This window comes from Sorex fumeus, unplaced genomic scaffold (genome assembly GCF_029834395.1).
Source record: "Sorex fumeus unplaced genomic scaffold, SorFum_2.1 ptg000037l, whole genome shotgun sequence".
NCBI classification, from domain to species: Eukaryota; Metazoa; Chordata; class Mammalia; order Eulipotyphla; family Soricidae; genus Sorex; species Sorex fumeus.
Genome location: NW_026606094.1, coordinates 28,228,308 through 28,244,860, shown reverse-complemented (window position 1 = coordinate 28,244,860; position 16,553 = coordinate 28,228,308). Strand labels below are relative to the sequence as shown.

Sequence of the window (16,553 nt, the reverse complement as noted above, 5' to 3'; positions counted from 1 at the left end):
TAATAATTCTATGTCCATTTATTTATTAGTTAGCATCTTTACCACAGAGTTTGATGGTTATTCTTCAGTTTTTATTTTTTGGGTCTCCCCCTCAGTGCTACTCAGGGGTAAGTCCTATCCCACTTAGCCAGATGGTTCAATGCTCAATCTTGGTGATGTGCTATTGCTTGTGCCTTGTGATGCTGACGAAAACCAGGGCAACACTAGCAGTGCTGGGTTTCAAACCTGTGTCTCTAATTTTCACTAAAAGATAGCTCCACTGAACCCTACTTTATCCTAAAGAAAAACTCATCATTTTCTCTCATAAAGAGGTATTGCTTCTCAATTACCAAATTCTGCCAATGTCAATGCTTTTATACCTGGTCTTCTTCGTTCAAAATTTAGAAATTTTACTCTTCTCTCTCCTTTATTTTTCTTTATTTTATGTTCAACTATCACCAAGTTTTGAGACTGGCTTCTTTTTCTCCTTTGCTTTGTACCATCTCATATTAATCTCATTCACTGCCTCCTACAGAGGTCACCATGCAGCTTCTTCTCTGGGATTTCCTTACCCACCTGCTCATCAGTTCTTGGGCTTAACCTCCTAAAGCACATCCGGTCACCTCTCACACTTTGTTCCTCTAATAGATCATTTTGTCAAGCATAAATCCCTGTTCTTTCCTCTGTAAACCCTTCATAGTTTATTGCCCACTCTGCTTAGCCACTTTCTGCTTTGATTTTATCAATCGGTTCTGCCTTTCTCAAAAGGGAGGGGGTGCCAAGTTGTAGAAGGAAGTACACAAGACTATTCTTAGGAGGGCAAAAGTCCAGCCCAGTTGCTGTAGCTGTTGAACTGACCATGTTTTACTTATGTGGGTTGCGATTACTTTACATATAACCGAGAAAGTGGGCTCCAAGAATCTTGAATTTCCTTTATCTCCTCTCCCCCAGCAGGTACAAGAATTAACTGTACAAGCTGATCTGCTAAGAAGGTTTCCCTGTGAACCAAGAAAGTCCCCAGCTCTATTTCTATGTCAAACCAAGCTTGGGGTCCCCTCTCTTTTCTAGTCACTCTCAAGTCCATCCAGTCATCAATGCCTTGAATTCTCTTCTTTTCTTGGTCATTTTTGTCTCTTTTTTTACTGAATCACTGTAAGAACAGTTTCAAAGCTTTCAGGTTTAAGTATCGATCATACAATGATCAAACACCCATCCCTTCACCAGTGCACATGTTCCACCTCCAAGAATCCCAGTATACCCCCAATTCCTTCCCTCCCCCTGCCTGTGTAGCAGATGATTTTCACTTTACTCCCTCTTTACTTTGATTACATTCAATTTTTCGACAGAAGACCCACTATTATTATTCGGAATTTTCCCCTAACTACCAGACCTGCCGAAAAAGGCATCATTAGATAATTTGTTTTCTATTGCTGATAATAAAGAACATATTTTGGATTTCTGGTATTTTAGTAATTAAATCCAGAGGGATTTCTGCCAGAAGCCACTGGGTTCCCAGATTGGTTTGTGTGCCTCTGGGGTCATGACCGTTTGGGAGCAGAGAAGCCCTTCGTGCATGGCGACTTGGGGTCTGGTCTGGGTGGGGGGGCGGGCTGTTTCCGTCCCCCATCCTGAGAGACCCCTCATGCCCCATCACTGCAAGCCCATACCTCTTTGTCCAATAGGCTCTGAAAAATAGTGGTCACCATGCTGCTGCGAAGGGGGAAAAGGCGGAGGGACAAACATCCTTCTTCTCCCAGGGAGGAATGAGGTCATAGCTTAGTTCACAGTCCAGAGGCATTTCTGTCACATTTTTTTCTTCTTAAACTCCTAATACACTCTGCATCTGTACCTCTCCATAGAGAATTTAATTTACTTACTAGACTCTAACTTTCTTGGGGGGGCACACTATAGTCAGGGGCTACTCCCCAGTGCAGTTAGCCCTGTTGGTGCTGGAGGACCATGTGGTGCCAGAAATCAAACCTAGACTTTCATATGCAAAGCACATGCTCTGACCCTTTGAGCTATTTCCACAGCCTAGCATTCTAACTTTTTAAAGAATTTCTTCACCCAAACTGTACCTACTGAAGACAGACAGGGCATACATTAGACTTGTCCAGGGTCCACCCAACTGACTTCTTACAGTGTTGACTAAATAAGCCTGACGTAGAAAGAACACTTCTGGGATTCCCTCTAAGAGATATCCATTAAGTTCAAACTAATAGAAATATGAAAACTTGGGATTCTTCAAGACGTTGGATTACTACAAAATACCTCAGATTTCTGCCTCCCAGAATTTAGAATCTATTAAGACCCTTACTAACATTCTAGTTTGAATCTCTTAGAAGAAGAGTGGGGTGGTAAAAGATTAGGAGACCCCGGGAATCATACCAGGTCTGCAAGTTCTGGTGAAGGGCCTAAGTATGTAATAATGCAGGTTTTTATTTCCCCTACAAACTCTGTCTATGTGATTGTGAGCATATGCATGCAATCTGGTTACATTAAGGGTGGCAAAGAATATGCTATGATACATATTGACAAAAAGGCATAACAGCAAAAGAGAAGAAAAATTTCCATTATTAGTGGGGAGATAAAAAGGAGATAACAACCGGACTAACTTAAAGACCACTGTAGCACTGTAGCACTGTCCTCCCGTTGTTCACTGATTTTCTTGAGTGGGCCCAGTTAACGTCTCCATTGTGAGACTTGTTGTTACTGTGTTTGGCATATCAAATATACCACGGGTAGCTTGCCAGGCTTTGCCATGCAGGCAAGATACTCTCAGTAGATTGCCGGGCTCTCCGAGAGGAGCGGAGAAATCGCATTCGGCTCGGCCATGTCGGCCGTGTACAAGGCAAACGCCCTACCTGCCGTGCTATTGCTCCAGCCCACTTAAGGACCAATGAATGAAAACTTAAAAACATATATTACATCTTATTTGCTTATTTTCCTATTCTCTATGCCATGATAGACTTTTATTCTGCAAACCTGATACTAAGAATATTTAATACATGCAGAGCTGGGGAGCTAGTTCTATGGGTTGAGCACATGAGTTGTATATGAGAGCCCCTGAGCACGGCCAGGATTGACACCCCCCCCCCCCCTCCAAGCACATAGCTGAGAGAACCCCTGGGCACAGCTGAGTGTGATTCAAGAGCCTAAAAACCAAAACCAAAATAAAAACAAAAAAATTCTTATACTTAAAAATGATATGTTGAGTGTCGTTATTTACTTAAAACAGAAGTCTTCATGTGCTAAAAGAGCTTACATTCTCATTTATGCTTTTAAAAAGAGATTTCTGAAACTTGATTTATATGCAATGTTTTGAAGACTGTAGCTATGGTTCAACTCCCAACAGATTTCAATTATCAGAGACGTAAGTGGTCCACTGGCAAAGACAGTCATAAACGCCATCTACACACATCTGTTCCTCTATCTGGAAATGGAATACTTACCGTAACAAGAGTCTGTGACTGAGCAGGAGGCAGCAAAATCTATCTGTAGGAAGGAGTCCTCATTGACAGCAATGTCTGTGGTGACAACGTAACGGGTACTGGCCTTTTCAATGAAGACGAGGGCATCACCGGTAGAGCCACACACTGGCATTTTAGTGCCTCCGGGGTGAAGCAGCCACTTCCTACTATCCAGAGATGTGAAATCATCCTCCAAGACAGTATTGCCAGAAATATTCCCTCCGATAAGAATCTGAAATGTAGCGATAAAAACATCCTCAAATTTTTCAGTTTGGTTTTAAGATAAGAGCAAGCGCCATCTTTTTTGTTTGTTTTTGTTGATCAGACTACTAAAAACTGGCATCCAGCTAGCATAATGCGAGGGGCTCTTTCAGAATACTCTTGTTTATGTGGTCCGCCTGCCCATTTGGCAAGAAGCTACAGAAAACATATCAAAGGACTGACAAAACTATTCACAGCCTCCATGGGCCAAATTGTGCCTTTGGAAACTGCATGTACCCTCACTGTGAAGGCAAAACTTGGCTTCCATGTGATTATTTTCCATGTAAAATTTCTATTTAGGGACAGTCATACCCTAAGGCATCTCAGGCCCCATTCTTCATTTGGATGCTGCTGTTTGTTAACGGGTTCTTTGAGTTCTATTTGATACACATTTGATTATGCATGGAGGTCCTTGGGAACTGTCCATAAGGATATTAGGGAGATCTATTTATTTTTTTCTTCAAAGGCTGGGAAAGAGGATTTGGGAACTACAGTGTGTGGCACCAGTGCTAATCTGCACATTTCCCTTTTCAGAGAATTATAAACTCGTATTATGCTTGATAAAGTCCCTCTATCCATATGGCAGAATTCTTGATGAACAGAACCTGGGCTTTCTGTTCTGTTTATTTTTATGGACTCAAGTGATTAAAGAATAGTGAAGAACAGGAAGCAAAAACATGGAATCTAATCCAGCTGCATGCCCTTGGGCAAGACACTCAACTGTCAGTCCTGGGACTTCTCTGTTGTTTTCTCTTGGTGAAGTGCTTAGACTAAAGCTACCTAAGGCCACATTAGTTCAAGTAACGAGAGAGAGAGAGAGAGAGAGAGAGAGAGAGAGAGACAGAGACAGAGAGATACAGAGACAGAGACAAAGACAGAGACAGACAGAGATGCAGACAGATGCAGAGAGAGGCAGAGAGAGAGACAGAGAGACAGAGGGACAGAGACAGAGACAGAAACAGAGGCAGACAGAGACAGATACAAAGAGAGACAGAGATAGAGAGAGACAGAGACAGACAGAGAGAGACAGAGACAGAGAGAGTCAGAGACAGAGAGAGAGAGAGAGACAGAGAGAGAGAGAGAGAGAGTGCTCATGCCAAGGGACTGACCTGATCGATAACCCAGGGACTATAGAAGTGTCCATTTTCAGATGGCTGCCACCAGCGGAGGCGAGTAGAAGGAGAACGGGCTTTCGGGGGTACTTCCAGGGCGATGTACCTGCCCACATTGCTGGAGTTGCTGAACAGGAACTCTTGAACAAGACTCCATGAGAGGCCACCATTGAGAGAATACTGGAGAAGCACAGGCTGGCTCCTGGGGTCTGGAACGCCTTTACCACATCCCAGTCTCATGAAGAATTGCACAAATCTGACAGGAATGTAATTTACTGTAGACTTTTACTTCTGAGAGAAATTCAGAGCATTAACAAAAGCACACGGTGTCATACCGGGGCTTATCCTTAATGAAGATGATGACTTAATGCACATTCGAAGCATTCATTTAAAAGGCTGAAATTTTTATAATAATAATAATAATAATAATAATAATAATAAAAGAGAAGGTGAGTAAATGTGCAGTCTGAAAATTGGCACTTCTATCACCGTATTTCTAGTCCACATCCCTCCACAGAGGGCTGGTCTTTGGGAACTGAGTTATCCCTGTTCCCTTTGCCGATTCTGTAAGATAGAAGGGATCCAAAGGCTGTCTTAAGTTTGGGAATGTATACTGTGACCTACTTAAGATAAGTCTGGATTTATGGCATCAATGAAACTGGGAAGAATGTAATTCATGTAGTTTGTTACTTTTTATTTATTTATTTATTTTGCTGAATTCACTCCTACTTAGGTTTTACCAGCAGTTTTTCAGATTTAGCTCATTATTGGTTTGCGGAGACATTTACATTCACTAGCTGTAGCCCCTCTTTGCGAAAGGCCAGGCATCCTTTGGAAGAAATATGTCAAGCCAGGGCCTTTTTCTTTTTTGCCAGAAGCAGGGGTGCAGGAGTGTGGGTTGTGGCTGTGGTGGGCTGACCAGACTCTGACAGTTGCTGGGTCTGGATGATACAGGTCATGGAGAACGGTAGCGGTCAGCCTATGGCATCCTACCCAGCTGGCAGGGAGATGGACAGAGTGGCAGAGAGCAGCAGGGGTGCCAGTGAAAACTAGCTCACATGTTATCTTTGGCAGGCAAGCTGCTGGCCCTTGGTCTGGCTGCTGTGCTAGCTGGCAATGCAGAATACATTTCATGAGCAAACTAACACTCATACCCAATAATGCCTGCATGCCAAACATATGAAATATAATAGGATTTATAATAGAAGTTATCAGTACCATATTAGAACCATACATTCTTCATGAGTTCCCCTTCCCCCATCTATTAATCAGGCATTCACTTATCTCATAACCCTGAGAAAATTGGTACTTTGCACGGAGCATTTTGAGGTCAATATATGCAAATCCTACACAGCATGCTACTGAGATGAGATAAATAATGGAGCTTTTAACATTGGATTAATGAAAAAAATACATAGTGCCTAGTGATGTTTATTTCTATAAAACAATAATTATTTACAGAAAAAAACAGCATTTTGTCTACTTGTATTGAGAAAATGTTTAATCAATTTAATTATAGATAAACCATGTCATGATTATTTGGAAAAATAAAACAAGTTCTAAATTAGATAACTTAGTTGTTAACAAAAGTCTGAAATAAAGATTATCCAATGAAATCATATATGTCAAAGTAGGATGGAGATTTACAAAGCCTTATGAAATTTCTATAAGTGAACTATCTTATAAAATTACATTTTCTATGAAGCACACTCGAATTTTATCTATAAATGTAAAGACTTAGAAGACGAGGGTAAATATGTTATAGGTATATTGAATATGTTAAGATGTTTCATATTCTGGAATGTTTTATAAAACAAAAATATGATTTCTTTGTTTACTTGAAAAAAAACAGGTCAGTATTCAAATTTTACATATGTTAAATTCTATTTTTTATCTTCCTGGTTAAGTTTTTGGCTCATCAGAGGATCAAGGGATACACATAGTGACAGGACATAATCCTCTGAGTCAGTTTTAAATGTTTGTTTCTGAGTGTGCTCAGTTTAGAAAATTACTGCTTAGATTATATGAAAAAATCATTGGAGAGAAATACTTTTAAAGATAGACTATGCTTTAAATGTTCTTATATGGATAACAAATATAACATTAATTGTGAACAATTTGCGGACATACTGAATTTTAATTAAGATTTTTTTTTACTAAGCATGAGATGTAAATAATTTCCTCACAGTTTAAGTGCCAGACACACTGTTTCAGAGGAGATAGATAAAGAAGATGCAAACATATTTTCTTGAAGTTAAAGTAATTTCCTAGTCAACGCCTATAAAATGCCAGATTATTAGCTTTCATCTCATCAGTTATGTTTCACTTCTGATCTAGTTACTGCACAAATTTTTCTAAGTTTCATAATGGAAATCATGTAAATTGTGTCTTATTGGAATGGCTTTGACAAGAGAATATCTTAAGCATTTCCAAAGGAAGAATTTATCCCTGACATTTCTCTGCTTTTTTTCTTACTCTACTGTGTTTTGCTACTGTACAGTACAATATGGTTTTCAATCACATTTACAAACTATTAACTTAATTGGTACAGACATTATGAAAAATAGACTAACAAAAACTAAGAACAGAAATACCATATGACCTAGTAGTCCCAATGTTTGTCTGAAGAACAGGAAAACACTAATTCAATAAGACACATGCAAAAGTTGGGACAACTTAAGTCTCTATTGCCAGGTAAGTTAATAAATTTAATATAATTTATAAACACAATGAAATACTACTCAGTTATAAAAAAGATGAAATCCTGCCATTTTTAACATGAACAAACCCAGAGGGTTTGTTTATTAAATAGCTCAGAAATGATTTTAAATGATTTAATCAAATGATGTCACTTACGTTTAATAAAAACAAAATAAAACAAAAGAATAAAATAAGCAGAGCACAAGAAAAAAAGGCATATGAAAGGAGGGAAGAGGCAGATGGGTAAACTGAGTAAAATGAATCAATGGTATAATGACACAAACTAAACTTTCAGTGATGATTATAACGCAAATACACAGATGTTAATTTATAAATTATAGCGTTATAATTAATTTAGTACAAATTTTTTTTTTTATTTTTGGACCACATTGCTGACCCAAACCTACATAGTGTTATAAACCAATAATACTTCAATAAGAAAGAAGAAAGGTATAAATAAAGGAAGGAAGGTCAGAAGGAAGAAAGACAAAGGGAAAGGCAGAAAGGAAGAAAAAAGAAAGAAAAGGAAAAGAAAAAAATGAGAGTAAGGAAGGGAAGAGGAAGAAAGGGAAAGAGAAAGGAAGAATAAAAATAAAAGGGGGCTGGAGTGATAGTACAGTGGGTAGGGGTGTTTGCCTTGCATGCGGTGGACCCAGGTTCGATTCTTGGCACCCCATATGGTATCCAGAGCACTGCCAGGAGTAACCCCTGAGCATTGCTGGATGTGACCCAAAAGGCAAAAAAAGGAAAAACTAAAAAAAAATAGAAAATGAAGAAAGGGAGCGGAGATGAAGGAAGGAAGAAAGGAAAATGGAAAGGAGAAAGGAAGGCTGCCTCTACAATGAACACAGCAGTTCAGATGTCTTTTCTGAATGAGTTTTTGGGTGGGCAGATGCCAAGGAGAGAGACTGCTGAGTCACGTAGAACCTCAATTTTTAGTTTTTCCAAGAAGTATCCATACTGTATTTCAAAAGGGTTAAACCCTGAGACAGGTGGAGAGAAATGGACGCTTGGGTGGGGGGGGTGTGGATTTGGGATTCTAACATGAACAGTACTGTAAATCACTGTGGCTAAAATAAGAAAGAAAGAAGAAAAGAAAAAAAAGTTTACCTAGCATGTGATAGATCCAGATCTCGTGTCATCAACATGCGCAAGCCATCTTCATTGAAAAAAAGGTTGTTTCCACTGGAGAGGATTCCACATTTCCTGGAGGGCTTTCCACCACTCATTAATAAAAATCTATCAGATTCCAACTGGCCTAAAAAAAAAGTAGAAAAACATGATTTACCTATGACCCAAAATATAATCATTTATTTTTCAAGAAAGGAGTGTGATAAATGATGTTGTGTAGTTTTGGAACCCAAAGTCATAAATACTGAAGTCAGAGATTTGGGATAAGAGATCTATCTCTTCAACATTTCAGTCTGTTAGAACTGTCCAGCCTCAGCAGTTAAAATTCAGGGATCCATCTGACAGAAGAAGGAGGTCTTTTTTGGGTCTTCCCTCCTTTCAGCTCTGCTGCATTGTATAAAAGGACCCTGATTAGTCAAAGGGTGGCTGAGACCTTCCCACTGGTCTCTTTATTGTATCCTTGCTACTCTGAGGATAGCTTTCCCAGTCAGGTACTTTTAAAATATATTTAAAATCTCCAGATTTAATGTGTGAGTTTCAGTGTAAATTAGTATTTCCTATGAAAGAATGGTTTTTTTTTCTTTTTTTGGGGGGGGGGTGTCACACCCGGCAATGCACAGGGGTTACTCCTGGTTCATAAACTCAGGCATTACCCCTGGCGGTGCTTGGGGGGATCATATGGGATGCTGGAAATCGAACCCAGGTAAGCCACATGCAAGGCAAAAATGCCCTACCTGCTGTGCTATACCTCCAGCCTCAGAAAGAATGGTTTTCAGGATTGGAGAGACAGTACAGAGTTTAGGGTTGCCTTATGTACCCCTGACTTCTACCAGGAGCGATCCCTGAGCACAGAGACAAGAGTAAGCCCTGAGCACCACTGGGTGTAATTCAAACTACATGCTGTCCATAAAAAAAAGTTTCTCAACATCAGCACTTAAATCCCTTCATCTCTTCAGATACTTGTTTTTGTTATTGTAGTAAATATATGTATATAGTATAAAATTTTGTATTTTAACCATTTGTAATTCAGGTTGGTGGCACTTGGTGTGGCACAAATATTTATAATTTTGTGCCAACCGGACCACTGCCTAACCTCAGAACTCTTTTTTTCTCCTTTAAAGGAAACTTTTTACTCCCCCACTTCGACCCCTTCACACACACACATCCAGTCCCTGGCAACCACTAATCTGCTTTCTGTCTCCATGGATTTGCCTTCTTTTGGATGTTTCATATAAACGGAATCAATTGGGATGCAGTCTTTTATGTCTGACTTCTTTTACTCAGCACTACACTTTCAAGGTTTATTCATGCTGGGGGATGGGGAATGCGAATCAGCACTTCATTACTGCTTATGATTCACTTATTGTAATATTCAATTTTACTGACAATAAAATATAACTTTAAAGCATATTTTAAAGTCATAAATATAAGTTTCACAGATGACTAAAGAAAAAATATTTTAATCTCACTATCCTAATGTAGCTAATGATTCCAGTTCCTTTTATAAAAATGTCTTTTTCAGAGTTTTATCAGAACATCCAATGAGTAGAATATTAAATATGAAAAAATTTGACTGGGCCTGGAATGATAGCACAGTGGGTAAGACGCTTGTCTTGCATGCTGCCGATCTGGTGTTAATTCCCGGCACCCCATATGGTGCCCTGAGCCATGCCAGGAGTGATCCCGGAGCAAAGAGTCCGGTTGAACCAAAGAGTATGGTTCAACACTCTCTCCTCCTCCCCCCAAATTGATCATAATATCACACACTGTTTTTTTATGCTGTAATATGATATCCACACATAAAGGTATTAAATTCTAGATACAAAACAAAGATGCAAAAAGAGGATTTTTGGCGGGCAAAACAATTACAGAAATTTCTACTTTTGGAAACTTATTCCTGCTATCCAAGAAGATTTAGACATTAAATTACACATGATACAAAAAGTGCCAGAAACAGCTTTAGATTTTTAAAAATTTGATCTGATTTTGTCTTACTGACCATATTTTCAAAATAAAACCATATAAAATTCAGAACCCAGTGAAAAGTTTGGTGGTTCAAATTGTAATGATAAATAATAAAATGATAGAGTAGAGTAGAACTTAAGGTTCAGTCTATAATGCAAATTGCATTTAACATGTAATTTTTTTTCACAACACTGCATAGAATTTTATGAGAAAGATTACCTTCAAAATCATCCTTGAGGAAATCAGGATTTTTGGTGCTTATCTTACAGGTTGGACCTGAATATCCAGGGTCACATATACACCTGGTTCCATTGATACAACTCCCATGTCCATTACACATCTCCTCACATTGGGGACCAATATAGACATTATCAATGGCCCATGTTACTGGTTGAGAACCAACAGGATAAAATCCTTGGTACCATCTGAAACGCACAGATCTGGAAAAGAGAAATAGGTCTTTCAGATGCTAAATAACCAGTCAATATAATTCAAAGGAACCACATATTATTAATGAGTAGTGGGCAGTTATTACTACTATACCACAATGAAGAAGTAGAAAACATAGTACCATTTCAGGAACATAAAGCCCATTCTTCAAGCAGGATTTTACCTAAAAATTCTAGGGTACTGCCATTAAGATTCTGCTTCCTGCATATGGTTCCAAATTTTATCACATGTCAAAAATTTACCTGCACTTCCTAATCTTTTTTAATATTGACTTTATTGATGAAATTTCTGTTATCCTAACTCCTCATCTGTCATCACACTATATCATCTTCTATATAATGTTTTTTAGTAATTGAAGTAAAATTCACATAACATAAAGTACACTTATATTAACAGTTCTGTGACATTTAGGACTTTCACGTTATCACTCAACTATGATCTCTATCTACTTTCAAGGCATTTTCATCACCCTGGAGAGGAAATGTGTACCAATTCAGCAGTATCTCCTTAGTCTTCTATATTCCTACCTCTGGCAACCACTAATCTGCTTTCTAGCTCTATGGATTTACAGATTTTCGATATTTTATAAAAAAGGAACCATACTTTATATGACCTTTAGAGTCTGCCTTTGTTCACTTAGTATAAAGTTTTCAAGGTTCATATACAGTGTAGTAGTAAAAGAATTCTGTAGAATAATATTTCACTGTATGGACACAGCAATTTTATCTGCATGTCAATTAATGGAAATTTGTTTTCTTCTACTTTTTAAGTCAATGTGAATAGTGCTACAATGAGTATTAATAATCAACTATTTTCCTGGCTATGTGTTTCCTAGTCTTTTGGGATAGAACAGTAATAGGATTGCTGAGCAATATAGTAAACAACTAGTTCTTGATCTCGCGTCTATAATTTTAATGCAATTTCCATTACTATAGTTATGTAGTTGGAGTTACTTAAAAGTATACTTATTTCCCCTACTGATAATATACTTCCAGAGACCAATGTCTCAAGTCTTTTTCTCTCTCACCATGGCTTCCTTTCATGGTGCCAAATTCAGTGTTTTCATATACACTGGTGAATGAGACCAGTTGTGGTTACAACTAGGTCCCAATAAATGTTTCTTATTCATATTTTTATGTGAAAAGCTTTAAAAGCCAAACTGAGGTTTGGATTTTTATACTACTGGCATGAGGATAAATTTATTTCTTTAATAAATTTGAAAATCAGAATCTTCCATTTTATTTGTAAGGGATTTCTTATTATGTAATGGATGGCATGTTAGCTCCTTGGAAATACCCTAATATTTTGGTAGCATTATGGAAATATTTACTATATTTATAAGAGAGCTGGCCTGGGGACTCACTTTTATTCTGCAAATCTGCAAGTTTCAATGGTCACAGAAACTGAACTCAGAATAATTTTTACTTGAAAAGAGAAAGTGTAAGTCAATATTAGAAACACCGATTAAGTTTCTGTAGTTTATTTATTTATTTTTGGATGCCACATCCAGCAGTGCTTAAGGCTTACTTCTGGCTTTGCACTCAGGGATCACTCCTGGTGGAGCTTGGGGAACCACCTGGGGGTGGGGACTGGGGATCAAACTGGGAATGGCTGCATGCAAGGCAAATGCCCTATCTGTTGTACTAGCTCTCTGGCCCCATGTTTTTAAAGTTTAGTGGATAGTGAAGTAGACAGTGTCAAGTTTCCATATATAATTTTAACCCCAATTTCACTGTTTATATCACAACTCCAACTACATTAAGCTGGCCCCAAAATGCCAGTTCAAAATTGAGTTTCATTTTCAAATACTTGTCAGAGTTTGGTTTTGGCAAGAAGCACTTTCTACTGTTTGAACTTTCAGACTGCTGAGCTGAGGGAAATGGCTGGCATTTTCCTTTGAACAACAGCCTACAAGGATTTTCTGAACTTATTTATTCAAATGTTCTGAATACAAATGAACCACCTTGGTTGGATATTTATTATTGTTCACCTGCTTTGACACAGAAACTGCAAGCACTATGATAAATGGGCTGAAGGGTTTGGTTTCACTGTGTATCCCTTCTGCTAAAATCTTATTTTAAACTTTTCTCAGCACTACCTTCCCCTGGAGAGTGTCAAGTGTTTGTTCTCTCAAGCCAGTGAATTCAAAAGGATCTGTTTTTCAAACATAAACTTAAAATTTCAAGCACATACAATGCTTTCATTAAATACGAGTTTTGGGTGACTCATTATAAAACTGTACAAAGCAATAAAAATTAGGAAGTTTAGGGGCAAAAAGAAATTAGACAAGAAGGACACAAAGGTGATAAAAATAACATTAGATAGAGTGCAGCAGTAAACCTCCAATGTGAATTATCTAGATTTGGAGGTGAAAGTGCACAGTTCTGCTCTGGAAAACATATTATATAATATATTTTTGGTAAACCTAGAATCCAGTGAATTAACAGAAAAGGGTAATTTAAGTGATTAAATTACACAAACCAAGAAATGGGTCACCGAGTTGAAGAAAATTTAACCTTTGCTTTCCAGCAAGTCATGTGTGTATGAGTTTTAAGAAAAATGTCCAATCCTTTCTTAAAACAAGAACTAGAAACCACTTTAAAGGCAAAATCTTTAATATATATATATTTATATTTACAAAGCTTTTAATAACAGATTATTTCTGGGTATTCAGTGCTCCAACACTGATCTCCAGTGTGCATTCCTCCACCTAAAGATCCAAGATGCCTATTCCTACTCTGTCTCCTTAACAAACTGATTAGAAGTTGACTTATAGCTTGGGTTGCATGCTTGCAATATAGTTGACTCTGATGGTTTTGATCTACATGGTTACCATACCTCTACACCACCGAATTGTGGAGCATGGCAACAGGCGCCAAAGCAGATAAGATCTGTCCGTGCATAGCAGATAAGACCTGGCTCTGCAAAGTGACCCAGTAGAGAGTGTTGGGGCACATTTTACAAGCACCAGGTATCCCTTTGTTGAGTCTCATTTCCTAAGAGTTGTCACCTAACTGCATTCCTAACTGCAGCATCTAGCTTTAGTTGGGATTGGGCCAGGGCAAAGCAGAGTTGGAAAGGTGATAGGTCAGTAATGCTAAAATTTATGTGTTTGGACCATCCTCTTAAGCCGAGAGCCTCTATAAAATATGTGTGTATTTGGCATTAAAGTGAATGGCCATCAGCTGTTTTCTAAAGTGGTTTCTCCACACTCCCGTCATCTTGCACCCCATGTCTGCCTGGACCGAGTGCGCAACATGTCTGGGCATGTTGGGTAAAACCTGTTCTACATTGAATGGCCAAGAATCTTGACCAATGCTCTTATTTAATCTGAAGGCAAATTCTTCTCCACAGAAATGGCTGAAGGTAATCTGAAAGATAGGTATATCAGTCTGGGGGTGTGTCTGCCTCCTTACAGAGTTATATTCTTTACATATACACAGGAGTGTTCTAGGCTACAAATAACATGATGGTATAATCTCTTCACTTTTTATATGTTATTAAATTGACAACAGCAGAAGGTGAAAATATAGGTGTAAACACGTCTCAACTTCCAAGTTAAAAAAAAAATGGGCTGGAGCGATAGCACAGCAGGTAGGGCGTTTGCCTTGCACGCAGCCAACATGGCCGACACAGGTTCGATTCCCAGCATCCCATATGGTCCCCCGAGCACCGCCAGGAAGTGATTCCTGAGTGCATGAGCCAGGAGTAACCCCTGAGCATCGCCGGGTGTTACCCAAAAAAAAAAAAACTTCCAAGTATATCACCACTTCTGAGTAAACACTTACTGGGTATTGCCAAGGGAGAGATGGAGGGAGGCGGCTCCCTAAGCTTCCAGTATTTTCCCTGAGTAAAAGTGTCTTGCTCAGGACTTTGAGAAGCAGATCTTTGTGATCATATCTCATAGCTTTATCAACAGGATTACTTCTGGTGATAATTTGCTGAAGAAAGTCTATGTGGGTCAAAACAATCTAAAATCTTGGCCAACAAACCATAAAATGATGAGGGTTGTTTTCTTTTGACTCTGAGTTTTAGCTGGGTAATTGGTGGAAAGGAGAGGTCTGTCAAAGAGAAGCCCTGGGTATTTTCAGCACTGCTGAACGGCCACAGTCTTACCACAGGGGTCCACGCAACTGCGTCTCAGCCCTGCCCCCGCTACACTGCCCAGAAGTGTGTGCTCCTGGCAGCTGTACTTCTGCTGCAACACTTGACTCTCTGACTAGTGTAGACTTTCTTTTCTAGAAACCTGGGGACAATACTTCTAGAAAATGATAGCTACCATTGCACAGTGATGTTTATGTCAGCATGTTAAAGATAAGGACCCCAAACTCCTCTTGCTGAGGTCCTCCCAGCTCCTCATCAGAGCTCCTTCAAGTCCCCAGGATATTCTACTCTTATAGAAGTTTGTTTCTAGAAATATCTGACCTGAAATAATGATTTTGAGTAAAGCCTTTTCTGAGTTCTTTCCTCTGCTTCATTCTAGAGACAATTTTATCCTTCAAGCCACCGCACCCTCCCAACCCCCCACCTCTGTCTCGGTGATAGTTTTCTGGTTGTGCTGGAAGAATGCTCAGTTCCAGCTCTCCCTTAGACCTCCAGAGACACGTTTAGACTCCTGGAGATCATTTAAAGAAACTAGAGGCAATTTTCTCTTAGGAATGCTTACTTTTGAAAAACAGATTTACTATTAAAATAATGGGCTTGGAGCGATAGCGCAGCAGGTAGGGCATTTGCCTTGCACGTGGCCGACCCAGGTTTGATTCCTCCACCCCTCTCGGAGAGCCCGGCAAGTTACCGTGAGTATCTCACCCACACGGCAAAGTCTGGCAAGCTCCCCATGACGTATTCGATATGCCAAACATAGTAACAAGAAGTCTCACAATTTGTTGTGAGATGTTACTGGTGCCCACTCGAGCGAATCGATGAACAACAGGAGGACAGTGCTACAGTGCTATTAAAATAATATCTTAGTGTAATATCAAGAATAAATGATATACCTGAAAATTACAAAATACTCAAGTATTTAGCCATCAAAATCACTTAAAAAATTAAGCTGATGATATGGTGAGAAGCAAATGGATTTAAGATCAGGAAATGTAGCCTTTTGAAAATTTCTTTTATCCCCTTTGGATAAGTAGTAGATAGTAAGTGGTTTTGCTTAAAGACCCAAGACTTCTAATTATACTGCTTTACACTAACAACGTAAGTCTATTTCAACCTGGGAAGATATATTTTTACTTTCTTCTTTCTTTGGGGGGGACATACCCTGAAATAGTAAGTTCTCATCAAGTGAGAAAATAATCTGAGAGAAAAGAAAGATTCCCAGACAAGGTCCTTTGTTGATGCCCTCTCTTTGTTCACTTATTTTATTAGTTATATTTTTGAACCATACTTTTCACTTCATTTCTATTAGAGTTGAAGACCTTTATCTCTGAATAGCTCTGTAACAGAAGAGTCATATATGTGTAATAAGAATACTAAGATA

At 38.8% G+C, this 16,553-nt stretch overlaps 1 protein-coding gene across 1 annotated transcript in view; it reads right to left on the bottom strand.

The window, feature by feature from the left end:
- Window positions 1-16,553, bottom strand: part of RELN (reelin) — a 511,483-nt gene that overhangs the window by 67,888 nt on the left and 427,042 nt on the right. Inside the window, exons 42-45 of the mRNA XM_056118569.1 lie at window positions 10,838-11,058; window positions 8,633-8,780; window positions 4,820-5,078; window positions 3,432-3,681 (exon numbers count right to left, since the gene is read on the bottom strand). Coding sequence (XP_055974544.1) covers window positions 3,432-3,681; window positions 4,820-5,078; window positions 8,633-8,780; window positions 10,838-11,058 — 878 coding nt within the window. The remainder of the gene's footprint in view (window positions 1-3,431; window positions 3,682-4,819; window positions 5,079-8,632; window positions 8,781-10,837; window positions 11,059-16,553) is intronic.